We start from the raw sequence: 21,764 nt of genomic DNA on the forward strand, positions 1-21,764 counted from the left end.
TTGTATTTTACCCGCGAGTGTGAAATTGAAACACGAGCAAGCGAAAGGATTCTATAGTTGAACCACGAGCGAAGCGAGTGGTTCTAAAATAGAATCCTGAGCGTAGCAAGTGTTTCAACACACGAGAAGTAAAATACATTCGCACCCGTGTGTAACACAAAACTTTTCACCTCACTATAGCGAGGAAAGTGCAACATCCACAGGCGTTAGATCATCTTCATCACTGAAATCACTCATTTTTTTACGATATTATAACAAAAAACTCATTATTATGAGCGTTTTACGTTTTGTTATCTGTCAAGCTACTTAAACACGCTCCATCCAAGGTCAAATTACTTTCCCCACTAGTGGATAAAATGCGTTTTTCCTCGCTTGTTTTAAAGGATAAAAGACAACTTTCCGAGCTAAGGAGGGGAAAAGCAATTTTACAAATTATTGCAATAGCATTTAAGAGTCCCCGGCAAGCTAGGCCGAATTGCACCTTCCCATACAAAGTTACAAACGTAGTTCCGCTCTCATTTTAAAACTACGTGTTGGATTGTAGTGAAACTTTGCACATACAATGATATGGGGTATATCTAGGTCTGAAATTAGTTTATATAGCTCCAGTTTATAAAACAAACGAAATAGAGCAAAACAAGTTTTATATGAAAAACTTAAATTCGCTGAATTTTTTTAACTATGGTATCTGAAGCTACATACACTAATTACAGACATAGATATACCTTATCCTATTGTAAGTACAAAGTTTTAAAGCAATCTAACTAGTTGTTTTAAAACGAGAGCGGAACTACGTTTGTATGGAGAACCGAGCTTGCCGGAGAGCCTTAAATTGTAAAAGTAGCCTAAATTAAATCAATGTCAACCTGTTCCTCTTTTGCATTGCTAATTTAAACTATCAGGAGATGACGCAAAATTTATACCTAATTCTAAAACATAATTCTATTTGATATCCAGTTTTACACTAAGTTTAGTGATTTGTTATGTAACGTAATGTGCATAGCCTTTTGTTTCAATTGAGACGAGTTATTAGTATAACATTAACTTATATTATGATAGGCAGATACGGTCGCGTACGCGTGACGTTCGTATCTCTGATAACAGACATAAATAGCTTAACTTGGGTCTATTGTCGATCGTAATACCGTATCAGTGTATCCCCAGACGCCGGGAGCGCTGCCACCATGTGGCAAATAAACTCGTATACGCGTAATCTATAATTAAAATAAACTTATTTCGGTATCAGTAGCTGTCACCATGAGTCATCATCAGACGAAGAGAAAAATACAATATTGGGCGGGATTATGCGGTGAGTTTGGCGCGAAATTTGTAACGCAATAGATGTATTATGTATTGATAATTTCTTTGTACGTAAATAAAACACCTCGTAAAAGACATACGGTAGGTAAAGTGCTAAATTATGAATGAGTGTGTTCGTTGACCCCTTGAAACGCTGCCATTGTTTTTGTACACGAATCCCTAATTGCAATCTACTGCTCTACTACATACTTCGTTATTATTAAATCAAATCTATAAAGGAAAAAAATATAAACAGAAATTTTTTTTTTTTTTTTTTCATAGCGGCATCAAACTTTATGTTCACCGGCGCGGTGATATCTTGGCCTTCACCAGCTATTCCTAAGTTCCAAAGCGGAGAGGCAGACGTGCAAATTACTGAGGTGAGTTGTGTGCGTGGGATATCGCGATTATCGCGTGATTTCAATGTCATAGGTCAACTTTGCGGGGAAACTGTGTGTTATTGAGATGGTGAAGGCCGTAACCCTCCAGCCTATCGTGGCGTCCTTTCTCTCATCACTAGGTACCGTGTTTCGACCACTAGATAGCGCTAGTACTGCGTCCGTTTCTCTATCTGTAAAACATCTTGGCAGAAATGGGTGGCTTTGTTCCCCTTGGATAGTGCAAATAGTGTTTTCTGATTGTAGGCGCAAATATCATGGATAGCCTCCCTGTTCGCCATCGGCGCAATCTTGGGGTGCTTCATCGGGCACCCGCTGTTGGACCGCGTGGGCCGTCGCAAGGCGCTCCTCTGCGGGACGCTGCCTGGAATCATAGGTGCGGTAGGTGTATGATTTTTTACGAAATGGTTTGTCTTGGCGGAAAGTTTGTTCGTTATGTCACTTGCCCCTGAGGTTGGTAACGATAATACCTACAAACAGAGGTCAGACAATACATAGGTAACCTAACCAATATTAGCTACTGTTAATACTTAAATACATAATATGAGGCCGTTTGAACATTTGTTATTAACTAAGGCCCACTTGCACCATCCCACTAACCCGGGGTTAAGCGGTTAAATCGTTAACCCTGTGTCAAATTGTACTGGTAACCATGGTAACTCCAGGTTTAACCCGGGTTAGTGTAATGATGCAAGTGGTCCTAAGAAGTATATTTCTAACCAAACAAGTTATCTTATTCCGCGTGTATTACACACTAGGCTACAGATCACAGGAAGGGAACGCTCAAGGGAATCGGCTGTAGATAGTCTAATGTATTTAGTCTGCATATAAACCAATAAATAGATAGAATACTCTTTATTGGCACACCTCAGTAAAAGATAAAATACCTAAAAAACATTAAATCTTTTTACGACAAAGTATACCTAATCAGAAGTAACGAAGCAAGGTGTATTTGCATATCGCATTCAAACACAAATTTACTGTATTTTACTCGAATAATAAAGTTGGTAGAACTTGGTCCTTCAAACCGGATTTTAATATCATTAACTTGTCGATTACAGGGTATAATACTAATCACGAAGTCAGCCGAGATGTTGTATTTTCCAAGAATATTGTGTGGAGTTTCTTTAGGAATTACTGCCGTGGTAAGTTGATTTAATATTTTCTCTATTTTTAATAAAAACTTTTGAAAAATAAATTTTAAGTTTTGTCTACTTTTTCAGGTAGTAATGATCTATATCACAGAAATAGCTGACAAGGAGATCAGAGGCGCGCTAGGCATGTCGGTTCAAGTGACCAACAACCTTGGCAGCCTGATCGTCTACTGCGTAGGTCCGTTCGTAACCTACAAAATGCTCAACGCGCTGGTCCTCGCCATTCCTCTCGCCAACTTGCTGAGCTGCCTATGGATACCTGAGTCGCCTTACTACCATGTAAAAGATGGTAGGATTGCGGCCGCTAGGATAGAGTTTATGAAGTTGAAGGGTACTAACGATGAAAAGGTAATTTGATTAGATTTCTATAAAGCATTCGTAATTAATAAATCATACAAAAAACCAGCGTTCGGATAGGTATTATATTATAGTAATATACGTGCGTGTAACGGTACTTTGCGATTTAATTGCGTTTCTTTACCGATATTTATTTACCTCAATTAAAAAATCAAGTTTTTTTAAACTATATCGTGTTAAAATACATATCAAATAAACCGGGCAAGTGCGAGTCGGACTCGCGTTCCAAGGGTTCCGTACATTACACAATTTAAACAATGTATTTTTTATATGAAACGTTAGTAAAATATCTTTAAAAAACCCGTAGGGGTCGGATCAAAAAGTAAGTAATTAAGTCCGACTCACGCTTGAGTGCACATTTCTAATAGGTTTTCCTGTAATCTATAGGTAAAGATCTATTTTATGTATTTTTTTTTTCAAAATTTTAGACCCAGTAGTTTCGGAAATAAAGGGGAGGGAATGGTTATTTTTTGCCTATTTTCTTGAATAACTTCTAAACTGATTATCCTAAAATTAATAAAAAAATATATCTGAGATTCTCACAATGAGCTCTTTCATTTGATATGTAACACGATTTAGTTTGGAAAACTTTATTTTTTAATTTTCTTATTTACCCCCCAAATGTGGCCCCCATGTTTAAAATTCATTTGTTTACGTTACATGTCCGTCTTTGGGTCACAAACTTACATATGTATACCAAATTTCAACTTAATTGGTCTAGTAGTTTCGGAGAAAATAGCTTGTGACGGACAGACAGACAGACAGACAGACGCACGAGTGATCCTATAAGGGTTTCGTTTTTTCCTTTTGAGGTACGGAACCCTAAAAATACATAAAAGAGCTCATTGTGAGAATCTCAAATATTTTTTTAAATAATTTTAGGATAAACAGTTATTAAAATAATTTTTAAGAAAAAAAAACCGACTTCAATGGGGGATGCCGCTGAAAGTTTACTTATTGTTGATGGTGCACTCTTAGATTCCAGACAATGAAATGAAAAAGACAGCATCTTTTGCCTAATAATGTAGAAAAGGAGGTAAAACCACCCACTTTTCTAGTAGCATTTCGTTTCTGTAAGGGTCGCAGTTCTAACCTAACCTACTTTTCTGATAGCATTTCGTATCTGTAAGGGCACAGCTCTAACCTAACCTACTGTTCTGATATCAGTTCTGTTCTGTGAGAATCGCAGTTCAAAACCCAACCACCCACCTAACCCACTTTTCTAGTAGCATTTCCGAGTCCGGGTCCGTGTCCGGCTGTCCGGGTCTGGGTCCATAAGGAAGAGAACAAATCGCCAAACGTGAACTAATGTGTCATTGAAGAGTTCCATTCTGATCATTATCAGCAGTTTCCACTTCATCAAATGTCACTTTTTTAAATGTAAATGCTGGATTTGTTTATAAAATTACAAAAATCACTATATGTATGCCTTTCACATTTGAGGAGTTCCCTCGATTCCTCATGGATCCCATCGTCAGAACTCGAGCTTGACAAAAATGTTTCTTGAAAACCTAATTTGCTTAACAAACATAACGAAGAGGACAAATCGCCAAACGTGAACTATGCGTCATTGAAGAGTTCCGTTCTGATCATCATCAGCAGTTCCACTTCATCAAATGTCACTTTTTTAAATGTAAGTGCTTGATTTGTTGATGAAAATACTAAAATCACTATATGTATGCCTTTAACATTTGAGCAGTTCCCTCGATTCCTCATGGATCCCATCATCAGAACTGCTTTTTGACAAAAACGGGACCAATCTGTATGTATATACTTACAATCAAAAAAGAATTTTCAAAATCGGTCCAGAAATGACGGAGTTATGGAGTAACAAACATTAAAAAAAAAAAAAAACATACAACCGAATTGAGAACCTCCTCCTTTGAAATCTTGAAGTCGGTTAAAAATAGGCAAAAAATGACCATTCCCTTTCTTTATCTCCGAAACTACTGGGTCTAAAATTTTGAAAAAAATAAAAATACGCAAAATAGTTCTTTTACCTATAGATGATTGGAAAACCTATTAGAAATGTGCAGTCAAGCGTGAGTCGGACTTAATTACTTAGATTTTCATCCGACCCCTACGGGTTTTTAAAGACATTTCACACTCACGTTTCACATAAAAATACATTGTTAAAAAATGTGTAATGTACGGAACCCTTGAAACGCGAGTCCGACTCGCACTTGGCCGGTTTTTAATAAATTATAATTTTTATTTTATACTAGTGGCTCTGTGGGCTGTAGACCAGAACCCCGATTTTGCCGCCATTTTGAAAATTTTTAAAAAACCTAATCGACAAAAAAATATTCATCTACGTTATAGAATCGCTCAGAAAATTTCACGAGATTATGTTGACAAAATGCAACCTGTACAGGAGAACGTCCGGATATACGAAAGCATTTATGCCCAAGCTGAACTGGAGACCCGGAAGACCTTCGTTTCACTCGTTCACTAAAACTTAAATGTTAATAATTTTTCCCCTCACTAGCTCGGAAAGCCGTCTTTTATCCTTTAAAACAAGCGGGGAAAAACGCATTTTATCCACTAGTGGGGAAAGTAATTTGACCTTGGAAGGAGCGTGTTTAAGTAGCTTTTGACAATAACAAAACGTAAAACGCTCATAATAATGGTTCGCTCGATATTAATTATCATTAAATAAATGGTTTGAGCATTTAATAAAAAATACGAAATTAGCTTTATTTAATGATTTTAAGTCATAAACCTTAAATTCCATAAGAAACATTTGTTTTTTTATATGATGTTGAATGTAATTCTGAACGCACAAGTTGAGTCGATGCAATTTCAAAACGCATCGTCAGAAATGTCAACATTGTCAACAAAGTTATTTTGGGTTAATTTTATTGTTTGTATAAATTGACATGTAAAAGTGCCCCTGTGGCCTATTTGCTGAATAAATGTTTGATGTTGATGTTTGAAAAATTTTCTCGACTCCGACACGTAAAAATACACAACTTCCAGAGTTTTCTGTTATAATATCGTATTATCGTAAAAAAATGAGTGATTCCAGTGATGAAGATGATCTAACGCCTGTGGATGTTGCACTTTCCTCGCTATAGTGAGGGGAAAAGTTTTGTGTTACACACGGGTGCAAGTGTATTTTACTTCTCGTGTGTTAAAATACAACTTTGCACCCTTGTATAACAAATAACTATTATTTCAGTGGGTGGACGAACAGTTAGGCATTATACGGGCACATGCGAGGGAAAGCATGGAGAATAAGACTACCCTCTGGGAGCTAGTCTCAAACATGAAGTATAGAAGAGCTTTGTATATAGTTACAGGTAAACATAATTTCTATGTGAATAATTCATAATGACAATAAATGATAATGGCTTATATTTATTACTTACAAAGGCATAATAGAGGGTCAGATCATTTAGGCTATGGAAAAAAGATTAAATATTGTATTCACCTCAGCAGCGCAAACCAGCGTGCTTCGCCGCTACTCGTAGAAATAAATAAATAAATATTAGGGGACATTTCACACCGATCAACCTAGCCCCAAACTAAGCAAAGCTTGTACTATGAGTGCTAGGCGACGATATACATACTTATATAGATAAATACATACTTATATACATAGAAAACACCCAATACACCCATGACTCAGGAACAAACATTTGTGTTCATCACACAAATAAATGCCCTTACCGGGATTCGAACCCAGGACCATCGGCTTTACAGGCAGAGTCACTTGTGCGAGAGTACGGCAGCACGCAATTTCACAGTTCCGGCTGTACTGTAATGTAATACAAATTAGACAAAATTAGATTTGATCTACCTTGTTTGTTTACCATTGTTACAAAACGGAGAGAAATATACATTTATGTTACATCATAGTTCAACTAAATTATATTGTAACTTATTAAATACTCCCGCATTCGTTTATAAATAGAAATATGTGTTTACAGGCCTGAAGATGCTACAATACATGACCGGCGGGATGGCCATCCAAGCGTATCTCGAAGTCATCTTCAGACAAAGCAGTTCCATATCTGGACCACTCGTCAGTATTGTCTACGGTTTCGTACAGCTTGTCACAGGTAGGACATACAACATACAAAGTTGTGAATACATACAATTTTATTACAGCATCTTGTACAACCACATAGGACTCACTTCATTCAGTCTTTTACTCGTATATGACAGTTATGACACTTAGTCGGCAGTTCTGTTTCCCGGCCATGAGAATATAGGTGAATTCATAAGAGCTGGCGCGAGATTTGAACTGAACCGTCAAAGTCATCATCAAAGCCGCGTCAGCTTTCGCGAACTGACCTTTAATACCCCTATTCAGTACTCTTAGTAAGATTTATAAATAACATGACCAAACCCATACGATTTTGGCATTTCACTCGGCATTGGCTTATGACAATCATATTTGCAGCTACCCTTATATCGTCTTTCTGCTTACAGGAGTAGGAGGAGCATTGCTAGCAGGCTACTTCGGCCGACGGATCCTTATGTTCATCTCGGACTTAGGTGTAGCGCTCTCAATGAGCGCCCTAGCCCTTTACTTCTACCTCCAAGACACAGTCAAACTCAGTCCTGATACACTCTCTACAATCTCCTTCTTACCTTTAATAGGGTTGTTCGGGTTCAACATATTTTATTCCGTAGGCATAGGGATGTTACCTTATGTGATGCAAGCGGAACTGTTCCCTATAAACGTAAAGACAGCGGCATCTAGTTCAGCCACTGTGATGGCGTGTGTCATGAACTTTGTTATAACCAAGTGTTACCACGGAATCAGGGCAGGCTTGGGTCACTCTGCCGTGTTCTGGGCCTTCGCTGTAGTAGGTTACTTAGGTTTATTTTTTATATATTTTTTCGTGCCAGAAACTAAGGATAAAACGCTGGAAGAGGTGCAGGATAATATGCTGGAGAAGAACCAAGAGGCAACGGCACTTAAAGAAATGGAGGACATTAGTTGATCTAATCTTAGAGTAAAGCCAATTTTAAAATTAATGCTCTTGCATCGAGTTAGGTCACATTCAAATTTGTTGTATAGTACAGAGGTGTTCATTTTAGGATTGGTTTTACTCAAACTAACAACTTCTTATTGAATAAATATTGTACTTTCGACTGTTCATATGAGCCAGATTGTTATCTCTAGATCACGGGACTTGTAAATGAAAGTGTAACAAACGAAATCAGTGTTGATCAGCAAACAAACACCTATAACAATATTGACTGTAACATGTTATCTGTTTATTTTATTCATTTACAAGTGCCTTAAACATTCGTCTGAATGTACACAGGGTGTTTTCGGGGTCGTGGAGCAAGAAAACAAGACATCATACAGAATTCAAAGATGAGCCTAATGTTATTATTTATCACGAATAATAATGATGATTATTTTTTAGATGACAAGTAGAAAAAAAAAAAAATTGCATACAATTTGGTCAATGTGACGTCTTGTCGCTTTTCATACAGCGTATATCAAAAGTCAGGTGACCATGATTACTTAGTATAAGTTGAATTTTACTGGAAAAGTAAGAAAAAGTTAACTAATTATCTTTTAATCAAATACTACCATATGATAATATGGATCATTTACAGTCACAAAAACTGGTTCTGGATCACGACCCAGAAATCACTCTGTATACTTATGGTAACATTGTTATAGATCGTAAATATACCAATCCTAAAATGCAAAATTTGATGAAGGAGCCGACCGACACTGTTTAATATTTACTCAAGTTAGTATCAAATGATGTTAATGTTGTGAAATTCTGGCTTTTATTAGACGTAAGCATTAACAGTGATAAGATAATCCACAATAATGTGTGCATAACTGCAGTTTTTATAAAATAATAGTTGTGTTCATTTGGCACCTTAATAAAACACCAAATGTGACAATAAAATTGTATTCTGTTGAATAAAAATATGAAATACATATCGAATACTTATTAAACTGTGATAAATACACTAGAAACCTGTTACGTCTACAGAGTAGCTGATTTGTGGCTTATGAAAAATGACGAAGGTATTTATTACCTTATGTATAGGCACGTAGGGTTCAATCTAATTAATGCCGTGTAGTAGGTAGTTTTTGTTTAGCGTCACGTGAATTGGCACCCTAAGAGTATAACCGTAAGGTTTAAATTCTCTTGTTGTTTCCGTAAGAATAGAGAGGGGCGAATGGGGTGTCGGCGGGCTCGTCGCCGCTCTCCTCGGAGGCGTCGGACTCGAACGTGTTGTCCGGGATGTCGTACAAGCGGATCAGAGGCTTGTTGGGGTCCTTCATTATTAGGTATTTACCTGAGAAGAGAAATGAAAGTAAGATCGAGTGCAAGTGTGTTGGTAACACAATATTTACAATATTGGGAATTGAACTCAAATGGCGCAGTGAGGGAAAATAAGTATCTATTAGTGTTACTATAAGACCTATAAATAATAGGTAAATTGTTCTTATCAAAGAGTGATTGATTATAGAAAAGATGTAAAGTCTGAGAAAAAATGGTTCTCCCTAGTGTGACACCTGAAATAGATATAACTGTACTGCGCCATATGTTTTGTGGTTACGTATATTGTTAAACGTCAACTTTGGACAACCAGAGTTACGGTATACTCAATGAAATACACCGCCATACATCAGTTGTCAAATTGGAAGCACGGATTTGTCGTAGATTCTAGACATTTTATACAATCAATGATAGTTGATTCTGTAACGTAAATACTAAACATTGTACACCGTAAATACGGTAGACTGCGGAAAAGGACTTAAATTATCACCATTAACATCTTTTATATTTCTACCTGTGGTCTGACAATAAATGTTTCATTTCATTACTAGACTACCAGTACCACCGTGGCGCGTGGCGCGTGGCGTGTGTGTAGTGTGTACTGACCGTCCTTCTGCTTCATGCAGATGTCGATGATGCAGCGCAGGATGCCCCAGGCGTTGTCCATGGACAGGTTGATCTGCGCCGCGAACTCGTGCGGCTTGAACTGCTGCGTGCCGAGGATCACGTGCCGCGCGTTGTCGCGCACCTGCGTGCGGGACACGTAGCCGAACTTGATCTGGTCCGAGCCGGCCAGCAGCGCCTAACGAACGGAAACAGGTCATTCAATCAAACTAATGAGATATACAGTGGTCTCACCCCTGATGCCACCATCACACATATCCTGACCCATAGATAATCGGGTGTCGGTTGATATCGTGTGTGCTCAAACCATGGATTTGTCCTGTTTGTTGCTAGATGTGAGGGATGGAATTTCGCATTGCCTGATGAGGTAGTTGTCAGGCCGGGGCTTGACATTACTTTTAGGAGTTACAAAAATCTCTTTGTTTAGACCAAATAGTTGACTGGTAGAGAATGCCTCAAGGTGTTAAGTCCGCCATTTGTACTAGTTTTGTGTAAATTTGTGCAATAGTTTAAGTAAATAAATAATTCTATGAAATGTCATAACGTGCTCTTCGAAATCGAAGCTGCAATAAAAATTGGGCACTTCTTTACGATTTGCGAACATAATGCAGCCATTTCCGTGCATGTTTGAAAAGGAATGAACTATTTTTGGAAGGAAATAACCTGGATACTAGGTTTTCAAGCGGTACTCCCTAACAACGAAGGTAGAATTGTAATCCTCTTAAGAGCCTTCCTTGATGTAGGGGAACAGTCTCCTGCGGGACGGGACGTGTATGACTGGTAACAGCTGGCTGGCTACAGTACCTGCACGGTCCACTTGGCGAGTTTGCACGAGTTGTTCCGCAGCTCGTTAGCCAGCACGGCTCCGCGCTGTGTGTCGAGCTTCTGTCGCCACTCTACGCCGTTAGCGACCTTGCTGTCCCACTCGTTCAGGGCCTTGATGGTGAGGAATTGGGTCTCGTTTTGAGGACCCTGCATAACGGCGTCGTGCTCGCATCGAGCTACCAGAACCTGGAAGATAATACATAGTATTTTAATACATCAAGCAGATGCATCTTCATGTATGTTACGTAAAATAGAATACAAAGGCCACCAGGTTGTTAGTAACACGAGGCAGGCAATCCACGTTACATCCGCTTTCTTTTATTGTGCGGTATAATTACATGAAAATCCTACGTAATATGACTTTAAATAAGCTCCTCTCTTGTAGGTGTTGTAATGTAATTGTATACCTAAAGACCAGGGCCCTATACCAAAAACTTACAATTACATTCAATTTACAAGTGACAAGTTACAAGATTGTAGATTTTAACAAGTTTGTGTACCAGAAAACACAATAAGCGACAAATTTGTATTATTTATTATTAACAAATATGTAAATTGTAGGAACAAATCTACATTTGACATAAGCACCATGTTTTGTGTTACTGATTGTAAACTTGTAGATCTATTATGTATGTAACAACTGTGCATGTAACACATCTACAACGTAACAATATTGTCGACTTGTACACTTGTAAAGTTTTTGTGATAGGGCCCAGTTTGCAGTCGTCAAAAAGTGATCATCAATTTCAAACAAAACATTGTTTTGTCGTAAAAACTACAGTTTAAAGTAAACACAAGAAATAACATAGGATGGATATTTGTATGCATGTATGCACCGAGGCCACCTCGCCCTCCTCCTCCTCGGACACGAACGGGTTGGCCTCGGGGAACTTGTACTGGGCTCTGTTGGAGGTTACACATAAGCACATGACTCACCACGCCGTTGTTTAGGCTCCACTAGCGGTAGCGGTATCCCACCGAGGCCACCTCGCCCTCCTCCTCGGACACGAACGGGTTGGCCTCGGAGAACTTGTACTGGGCTCTGTTGGAGGTTACACATAAGCACATGACTCACCACGCCGTTGTTTAGGCTCCACTAGCGGTAGCGGTATCCCACCGAGGCCACCTCGCCCTCCTCCTCCTCGGACACGAACGGGTTGGCCTCGGAGAACTTTTACTGTGCTCTGTTGGAGGTTGCACATAAACACATGACTCACCACTCCGTTGTTTAGGCTCCACTTGCGGTAGCGGTATCCCACCGAGGCCACCTCGCCCTCCTCCTCCTCGGACACGAACGGGTTGGCCTCGGGGAACTTGTACTTGGGCTCCGTCGGACCGGACTTCAGGACCTGTGTGACAAATGGAATCATTACTTATAGATAAATATTCGCACACGACGACAGAATAAAACATAATAAAGGTGTATTCGCCATGGGCACGTGGGGGACAGATGGCAACGGTTTCATTTTCCATATACGATGACTCTTATGCCTCATGTAAACTGACATTTCGACATTGATGCGGCAACTTATCGTTTAGAGCTCGAAGGGAGCATATAGTGCCACGTCGAACACGGATCTGTACTCTTATTATAAAAATGTAAGTGGTATGACTATTATGTGGTATGGTTTCTAGTCGACGCTAACGTCAGTGCCTGAAAGCTGATCGCTGCCTATTCATTCATCTAATCATTTTTGAGCATTACGCAGTGAACGTCAGGAAAAACTGGCACACACTAGTAAATCGACGAGTTATAGGCGTCATGTACGTGTATGTAGTATAGAGATGGCTGGCGTGTGGTGTGTGGTGTGTGGCGTGTGGCGTGGCGGTGGGTGTACCTGCTGGCTGAAGTTGTGGTTGATGAAGGTGGCCTCGAGCGCGAGGTTGCGCGGCGAGTTGATGGAGTTGGCGTCGTCGGCCGGTGGCTCGATGGAGGTCTCGTTCACCGTCAGCAGGTCGAACTCGGTGTTGTCGCGCTTGTCCAGGAACAGTTTATCACCTACAACATCGACACGATTTTACTTGCGATTCTCTACTAGTGCAAGAAAAGAGCAAATACTTTATCAAGAGAGCTGTTGTGTTGTTAAAGTGAATATAAATATAATGTTGGCACTTTGTTAGAATTCATAACTCTCTTGCTTTCTTATGCTAACTAATAAAAGTAGAAAAGCCTAGTTTTCCGTCTCAAAATAGCTGTTTTTTATCACCGTTGGCAATAATTGGGTTTTAGTTGCGAAAAGCAGACTCTGGGCCTCATTTAGTAAGACTTCATAAATGAGCCCGATGGACTAATAAAAAGTATAAAGTCTGTACCGATCTTCTCGATGACGATGTCCCAGGAGTAGTTGGACCGCGTGCAGCACATGATGGTGGCCAGGATGGCGTCGGTGGCGTACACCGTGCCGGCCGTCTTCGACAGCCGACGGATCACCGGGTCGTCGGTCGTCGTCACCTGTTACAGCAATTACTTTGATAATTAGTTTCTCGCAAGTTGAGAGTGCTAGTGGGCAAGTAGTCATGCGTACGCCTTACAATCTCATACGAACAAGGCTTGTGGTAATGGATATCTTAGTATTATGTGCGAATCATTTATTACTTAGCAGTTGCAGTGTAGGAAAATATCTTGAGGAAACAAGACTAATCCCTAAATAAGGCTTAGTTTCTCAGTTAGATAGGGCAGACAGTCGCTTTCAATCCTCTAGGTTTTGGAATTAGGTTGCCAAAGTGGGCCCCGGGCTGCAACTGGAAAAGTGATTCAATGAAAATGATACCGTATGGAAGATGCGATCGATGCGCTGCAGAGGCTTCTCGTGCTTGACGTTGACGCGGTCGTACGCCTTGTCGTAGTACTCGAGCACGCCGCAACACGCGATGTCCTCACCTGTAGGCGTTCACATACTCTTACTAGTTTGTTCGGCTAAATATGCCAGTGGAAAATGGGAAAGTTGACGATAAATCGTAAGAGTACCCATTTTACCACTTTATAAAGCATAATGGACCCCACATAGATCTGGACCGAGGAGTCCAATCCTTTTTGGGATTTTTGTCACCGATCTTAAGTCCATTGTCAAATCCAAACTTGTCACTCTTCGCTGATGACACGAAAATAATGGGAAACCCTCTCATCTCGCATAACATCATTCAGGAAGACTTCTACAAATTGCTATATAAACTACACACTGAAATATATGTCATAATCATAATCATAATAATCATAATAATTTATTTATAAAACCAAACCAAACCAAACCATATAATAAAGAAAAAGTGACCAAGCCCTCTGGTGGCCAAAGCTGGAAATAGAGGTTCATGACGTCAGAGGTCATGGCGTTAGCTGTGTAAACCGGTTTGTTAGTGGCCTCTTTTTCTTTAGTATATATGTCATCTATTGATGAGGTTGGATTATCTTAATTGTGGTACTCACCCTCCTTGATGCCAGGCAACGACAGCTTGGCGAGCCTCGGGAAGTCCATGTCCTCGATGGTGACCCAGGTGGGGCGCACGGTGACGGACGCGTCTCGGATCTTCATCGGAGCGCCGCGCTGGCCCCAACGCTTGCCCATCTTGCGGTCACGTTGCTGGACAAAATAAAAATGTTGGTGTGAAAGTTCAAAATGGGGCTTTGAAGCTTTAATCGGGAGCACTGTTTGCTCTATTTTGAGTTATTCTTATGCAAATGGTGGAAACTCATCTTCGAAGTTCTTTTTATGTTTTTTTTTTCCATCTTCTCTTTTTGTAAATTAGAAAAAATTATTATTTTATTAATTATTCTACTTTCGATATTGTGGGGATACACTTAAATTTTAATTTTCTTTTGCTAATGTCTCCAACAGTATCTCTACATGGTTTTTTCCTGATTGTTGTCAGCCTCCATTATTGCTGGCTTTCCTTGCTTCTTTCCATTCGGACAAAGGGATGTCCATAATTCTCAGCCATATTTTAAAAGGGAACAAAAACATGTTATTTTTATTATCTGTGCCATGGTGTAGTATTTAGTATGTATATGTATTTAATTTAGTAATTACCTTGTTCAAGGTGGTCATACCGCCCGGCGTGCGCGCGCCGCGTTGTCCGCGCTGGCCGCGCCCGCGAGCACGCCCGCGCTGGTACGGCGGTTTTTGCTGGAAAAAATAGATTATTCACTTAGTTATTACAATTTAGAGATGATGATATTTGTGGTAAGTCATAATAGAAAATTAGAAAATCGCCTGTTGGTAAACTGACTATATGCTGTACTTTTTTTGCTTTTAAAATGTCCTTAGAATTGTAGAAATAATTCGTGTTGTAATAGCAGTTTACAATGGAATCCGAAATTGGATTCAAATACCAATAAGGGCATTAATTTGTATGTTTATCATGAGTATTTGTTCCTGAGTTATGGATATTATCTAAGTGTGTATTTATCTATACATAAGTATATATACTCATTATCCAATGTACAAGCTTTGCTTAGTTTGGGTTAGGTCTGTGACCCCATGGCAAAAGGAAGGCGGGAAAACCCACAACAAGGTGGTCCAAGGATATCATAACCACAGCTGGAGAAAATTGGGTAATCAAGGCAAAAGACCGAGAAAGGTGGAAAGATTTGGAGGAGGCCTATACCCGACAGGGGTCCTTAATAAAGTAAAATGAAAAACAATAATATAAGAAAACTTTTACTATGTAAAACTATTTAAGGAAAAATAAAGGCTTAAATAAAAATATAATATAAATAATAAGTATATATATTGTTAAAACACTGATTTAAACTTTCACGATTTTTACTCTTTTTTACTTTTTTTTTTAATAAGTATTTTACGCGATTAAGTCCCGTCGTTGTGAATAATAATGATATATATTGTCGCTCATTATCCAATGTACAAGCTTTGCTTAGTTTGGGTTAGGTCTGTGACCCCATGGCAAAAGGAAGGCGGGAAAACCCACAACAAGGTGGTCCAAGGATATCATAACCACAGCTGGAGAAAATTGGGTAATCAAGGCAAAAGACCGAGAAAGGTGGAAAGATTTGGAGGAGGCCTATACCCGACAGGGGTCCTTAATAAAGTAAAATGAAAAACAATAATATAAGAAAACTTTTACTATGTAAAACTATTTAAGGAAAAATAAAGGCTTAAATAAAAATATAATATAAATAATAAGTATATATATTGTTAAAACACTGATTTAAACTTTCACGATTTTTACTCTTTTTTACTTTTTTTTTAATAAGTATTTTACGCGATTAAGTCCCGTCGTTGTGAATAATAATGATATATATTGTCGCTCATTATCCAATGTACAAGCTTTGCTTAGTTTGGGTTAGGTCCATCTGTGTGCAAGGCCGTCTTAAACTATGAATTAACTCAAATCAATTCAAGCATTTGGGGCCATTTTGGAAAGTAAAGAAAGCGAATGAAGTAAACTAACATTTTTCTACTATGATCTTCTATTTATTATGGGTAATCAAATAAACTGTTACTGTCTGTCCTTCGGAGCCCCCGGAGGATGGGGGCCCTGGGCACGGGTCCTGTGTGCCCTTATGGTAAAAATGGTATTGTCTGTGTGAGATTATCCCAAAATATTTATTTATTTAATCTCAACATAACTTAAAATATTTTTTTTTCTCAACATAACATTGCAAACAGTATCAATGTTTGTAACAATCACTATAAATTAGAATAAAGTTGACAATTGAAATTTCTGTGATTAAATATTTGATATTATAGGACATATTCGTGGAGTAAACGACTACTTGAGTGGTGACCATGGGGGGAAAAGCGTACTCAAAGTAGACCCCAGATGTATTGAAACGGCGACATCAAAAGGACTGTGGCAGGGGGGTGTCACTGCGCAGTTTAGGTATATTTGGCCGGCGCACCGCCCGGGCAGGTGTATGGCAGTGGGCTGCCGCTCGCGCAAAATTGAAAATACGCAATGGCTTCTAATCCTAAATCGCGATCTAATCTAATCTAAAGATAATGTTCTGTTTACGGATGTCTGAATAAACGGAAGAACAAGGAAGCAGATAAAACATTTTTTTTAAATTCCGGACTACATTGACCGACATATTTTCAAAGGAATAAGTACTTCTGTGGTAGGGTTGCCACCCATACTATAATATATAGTACCGTACTATATTTTAGTCACTTGTACTATATATTATACAAAAACAATATAGTACGAAAAATACTATACTTTCATCACTCAAGAATGGGGTATACAAATGTCACCTATATCGCATTGTATGCGACTTGGATTTTTAATTCGCTTCAAATCGGTGTCTTATTTTTTTCAATTTTCCCAGTAAATACTATATTTTTTCAATATTTTGACAAAAATACTATATGTATATAGAAAAAAGGTGGCAACCCTATTCTGTGGCATACCTACTTCCGTGAGAATCAGACATACTATCTCCGGCTTAAAATTTTATGTTTACGTTTGTAATTCCTACATATTTATCTTAAAAATAATAAATCAGTAGGTATAGGTACAAAAACTTGTCAAGGACAACCCCGTGCCGACACTCGCAGCTCGGTCATAAAACTGCGGCGCGCAAAGAAAGATTTACGGTTCGTGCGCGGTTATAAGTTTCAATTTTACTTGCAGGCGGCGAGTATAGGCATAATTTTGTACCTAAATCTGGCTTTTGTGAAGGAGTGAATTTTCTGTACGGTAGTAGTAATAGTAATAGCCTTTATTTCATGCTTCTTTTTTTTTCAATTACATAAATTTTTGTATTATTATTGGTTTATTATTTGCATGTCGCTTGAGCGGAAAAGGCCTCCCCCAGTTTTTCCCATTCCTTCCTATCCTGTGCTGTTCTCCACCAGTATCTGTCGAAGTTCACTAGCTCGTCTCTCCATCTTTTATTTGGTCTTTTTTGTTTTCTCGTTATTCCTATTGGTGACCATTCTGTGACACGTTTAGTCCACCGGTTATCCGTTGTTCGACATATATGGCCAGCCCAGGCCCATTTGTTCTTTTTTATTGCGTATATTGTATCTTTTACTCCAGTTTTCTCTCTTATGACTTCGTTTTTGATTCTGTCCTTAATTTTAATTTTTAACATTGACCGTTCATAGCTCTTTGACAGATTTTCAGTTTATGAATATGTTTCTCAATGGGGCTCCAGGTTTGGGCACCGTAAGTTAAGGTAGGTAGGACAGCAGTATCAAATACCTTTTTCTTTATGGCCATCGACATATCACTCTTCAGAATTGATTTTAGAGACCAATATTTTCGCCACGCTCTACTAATCCTGTAGTCTACTTCCTTGTCGAGTCTGTTTTTGAAGGAAACTAGTTGTCCCAGGTATGTGAAGTCATCAACATATTCCATATTGTTTCTTCCGTGCTTTATTGGTATTTTATCTCCATTAGTAATGATTTTGCATTTTTTCATGTTCATTGCTAAACCTGCTTCCTTGCATGCTGTGTCAAATTCTGAAATCATTTCTTCTAGTATGTTCGGTTTTTCGGCAACAATTATGACGTCATCTGCAAACCTTAGGTTGTTTATGTACTTCCCATTAATATTTATTCCTTTGTTTTCCCATTCCAGTACTCTAAATATGGCCTCCAGGCATGCATTGAACAGTGTCGGAGAGATTGGGTCTCCTTGCTTTACACCTTTTTGCAACCAGAATGGTTCGCCGTATTTATCTGTTTTTATTCTCGCCTTGCTATGTTGGTATATCTGTTTTAGTATGTTAACATATTTTACCTCTAGGCCTTGATCTTCTAGTGTTTTGAATAAAAATTTATGGTCTATCGAGTCAAAGGCCTTTGTAAAATCTATAAATGCAATGTATATATCTTTATTTTTGTATTCTGTGCTTTTTTCTATAAGTTGGTTAAGCGTATGTAGATGGTCCATTGTACTGTAATTTGACCGGAATCCAGCTTGTTCCACTGGCTGGTGTTCTTCTAATGTGTTTTGTATTCTTTTGGTCATCACTGTCATGAACAGTTTATAGACGCAGGATATGATACTTATAGGTCTGTAGTTGTCTAGATTGTCTTTTTTTTCCTTTTTTATGTAGGATAGTGATGTTGGAGATATTCCATTGTTCGGGTATGATTTCGTTCTTTATTATTTCGTTGAACATGTTAGTAATGACTTTGTGTAGTTCGTAGCTTGAGTATTTTAGAATTTCGCTGCAAATCCCATCTGGTCCTATCGCTTTCTCGGTTTTAAGTTTCTTTATTGCTGATGATATTTCATCCGTGAGAAATACTATTAGTTATTCTGTGACTGTGGGGAAGAAATGGCTCCAGGTCGCACAGAACCGTTACGAGTGGCGTAAAATGAAGGAAGCCTACTCCCGAAGGGTAGAAAAAAGGGTAAAAAAGATTATAGGACAATTTTCCACTGATCAACCTAGTCCGTAATAGTGTTGTGTTGTGGGTACTGGATGACAATAAATAGAATATATAAATACTATTAAACATAGAAAATACCCATAACTTAGGAACAAATATTTGTAATAAATAAACGAATACGAGTAAATGCCCTTACCAGACCTCTCTGGTTAACTTACATCTCTGGTTGTATCGACCAGGTGGAATGTTGATTCATCCTCATCATGGTAGTATGCATATGACGATCCTGCACCAAACTGGGATGCATACTTATCTGAAAACAATAATAATACATAATAATAATAATAGTATATAACTCAAAAAGTGACACTACTGCATAAATATTTAAATAACATGACCCTTTATTGGATATAGTCAAGGTTAACATGCTCACATTTTGTCTATATACAGTAATAAATTTCATGTCACACAGATGGCACAATTTATAAATAAAAGTAGAAAGTGAATAATAAGAGGTGGTGGAGTATGTTCGCCGGAAGACTGGCTACATGTTGAGGGTGCACCAGCATGTGCACTTCAGTTCGTTTGTGGTGTGGGTGCCGCAGCCGCTACAGGACACCATCGCAAGCGCAGACTTCTAGCCGAAGAAAACGGTCTGGTAACCTGCTGAGCCAGGCAACGCAACAGAGCCACGCTGTTACGTTACGTAAATCGAGTGTTTAAATTGTATTTTGTTATTATTTGTGTTTTCTCGTATCTTTGTATTTTTATTTGGTATGTAGTTCGCAGTGCCTTAGTGGTAATACTGTATAAAACTAAGTTTGAGTAATAAAATAAAATGATTTAATTTTTTTTTATATCTATTTTTTATAATGTTGTGTATTGCAAGAGAAAGTTTACCATGCAGCTTGCACTTATAGCAATTATACGTCATCGTCATCTGCATAAGCTGTAATACGCGCCCTAGCAATTGTGTCACTGTCAACTTTTGCAGTTTAACATAACCTCAATCATAGTCCTAGTAGGACCCTTCTAACCAGTATAAAGAACATATATTCTTCTTACTTTGGTATTTCTTGTCCTGCACCATGGTCCAATCGCTTATTTTGCCCAGCCGATCGCCTTTGCTGAACGGCTGATACGGCATGTCCCGAAACTGGTCCAGCATTTCGCACGGTCCCCATCCTGTCGGATTATCCTGAATGACCGGGGATATGAACCGTATCGGCTCCTCGGCCGGTAGCACGTGTTCTGACATTATTATTCCGCTCCTAGTCTGCGATATATAATACTTTTTTCACTATAAATCAGCATGAATGCCACGCACGACACTTCTTGCAACGAAATGCCAAGGAGAAAGGACCATAGACAATAAAGATTTTTGACAGGTGTGAGGAAGAACGATTCGCGCACGAGTGTGGAGGGCGCTTCAGGCCCCATTCGCACGAGGGAAACTGTAATTAGGCGGCGCCACCATACACCAAAATTGATGGGGTGAGGCTAAGCAGAGGGCAATGTTATGAATAGAGCACAACGGATGAATCTTCAATGAATATATTTAGTAAATTAGTTACCACAATTAATCTAAATATAATATTAATAATAACAGCACAGACTGTTTTTATCGAATGACAATTCATTGACTTGACAGATCAATTCTATATTATATATTTGAAATATGTTCTAAGTGGCCTGTAGCTTGCAACCTTATTTCAACACTCCTCCTTAATATAGAAAACTGTCATCAAAACATTCAATCACCTTGCATGCCCATTAACTTGTTTGTACACCATACAAACTTTCCTTTCGGCAAAGGTTTAGTTAGTGCATCGGCAATCATACGATCTGTCTGGACATACGTAACAGTTATCTGCTCATTCATGATCGCTTCTCTCACAAAGTGATAACGTACGTCTATGTGCTTCGTCCGCTGATGATGCACTGGATTGTCTGCAATCGCTATTGCGGATTGACTATCACTGAGGATAGGAATCAGTTCCTCGTCCTTCCTGGTGATTTCCGCAATTAACCTTCTGAGGAATATTGCCTCTCTTGCAGCTTCTGACATAGCTACGTATTCTGCCTCTGCAGTAGATAGTGCTATTGTCTTCTGCTTGATGCTTTGCCAGCAGACAGCTGCCCCTTGAGCTATAAAGGTGTAGCCTGTCCATGATTTTCTATCTTCATCACCTCCGTGACTTGCATCTGAATATCCTTGGATGAATCTGTCAGCACTGTATCTTTTGGAGTACACTATTCCACGAGATTTTGTTCCTTTTAGGTAGCGGAGCACACGCTTTGCTGCTACCCAGTGTTCTTCTGTATAGCAAGTATTAAATTGGCTCAGAGTACTGACTACATGCGTTATGTCTGGCCTCGTACATACTGCTAAATACATCAGAGATCCTATAAGATTCTGATATGGGATCCTGTCATCAGACTTGTGATCTGATTTCTTTAAGTGAGACCCAGCAACTGCCGGAGTTGCTACTGTCTTGCAGTCCTCCATTCCAAAAATCTTGAGAAGTTTCTCAA

At 38.8% G+C, this 21,764-nt stretch overlaps 2 protein-coding genes across 2 annotated transcripts; one reads left to right on the top strand and one right to left on the bottom strand.

Moving 5' to 3' along the window:
• Positions 1-1,140: 1,140 nt before the first annotated feature.
• Positions 1,141-9,180, top strand: LOC134744277 (facilitated trehalose transporter Tret1-like). Its single transcript, XM_063678031.1, has 8 exons — positions 1,141-1,309; positions 1,582-1,679; positions 1,944-2,078; positions 2,759-2,842; positions 2,921-3,199; positions 6,390-6,510; positions 7,141-7,272; positions 7,646-9,180. Exons 1-8 carry the CDS (start codon positions 1,258-1,260, stop codon positions 8,161-8,163), a joined length of 1,419 nt encoding a protein of 472 aa, XP_063534101.1. The 5' UTR covers positions 1,141-1,257; the 3' UTR covers positions 8,164-9,180.
• Positions 9,084-20,593, bottom strand: LOC134744273 (eukaryotic translation initiation factor 3 subunit D). The gene is made up of 11 exons (XM_063678022.1): positions 20,295-20,593; positions 19,448-19,542; positions 14,952-15,047; positions 14,351-14,504; positions 13,698-13,807; positions 13,240-13,378; positions 12,765-12,925; positions 12,144-12,275; positions 10,906-11,112; positions 10,084-10,279; positions 9,084-9,493 (listed from the first exon to the last, which is right to left on the bottom strand). The coding sequence occupies exons 1-11, from the start codon at positions 20,485-20,487 to the stop codon at positions 9,333-9,335; spliced, it is 1,644 nt and encodes a 547-aa protein (XP_063534092.1). The 5' UTR covers positions 20,488-20,593; the 3' UTR covers positions 9,084-9,332.
• Positions 20,594-21,764: the final 1,171 nt, after the last annotated feature.

This window comes from Cydia strobilella, chromosome 9, assembly GCF_947568885.1.
Source record: "Cydia strobilella chromosome 9, ilCydStro3.1, whole genome shotgun sequence".
Lineage (NCBI taxonomy): Eukaryota > Metazoa > Arthropoda > Insecta > Lepidoptera > Tortricidae > Cydia > Cydia strobilella.

What these genes read in the sequence shown, in the direction of transcription:
- LOC134744277 (XM_063678031.1), top strand. Translation starts at nt 1,258, where the DNA reads ATGAGTCATCATCAGACGAAGAGAAAAATACAATATTGGGCGGGATTA. An exon ending in ATATTGGGCGGGATTATGCG is followed by an intron (nt 1,310 to 1,581) that starts GTGAGTTTGGCG and finishes TTTTTTTCATAG; the next exon opens with CGGCATCAAACTTTATGTTC. An exon ending in TTTCGTACAGCTTGTCACAG is followed by an intron (nt 7,273 to 7,645) that starts GTAGGACATACA and finishes TTCTGCTTACAG; the next exon opens with GAGTAGGAGGAGCATTGCTA.
- LOC134744273 (XM_063678022.1), bottom strand. Translation starts at nt 20,487, where the DNA reads ATGTCAGAACACGTGCTACCGGCCGAGGAGCCGATACGGTTCATATCC. An exon ending in CATCGTCATCGAGAAGATCG is followed by an intron (nt 12,926 to 13,239) that starts GTACAGACTTTA and finishes TCGATGTTGTAG; the next exon opens with GTGATAAACTGTTCCTGGAC. An exon ending in CTGCATGAAGCAGAAGGACG is followed by an intron (nt 9,494 to 10,083) that starts GTCAGTACACAC and finishes TTCTCTTCTCAG; the next exon opens with GTAAATACCTAATAATGAAG.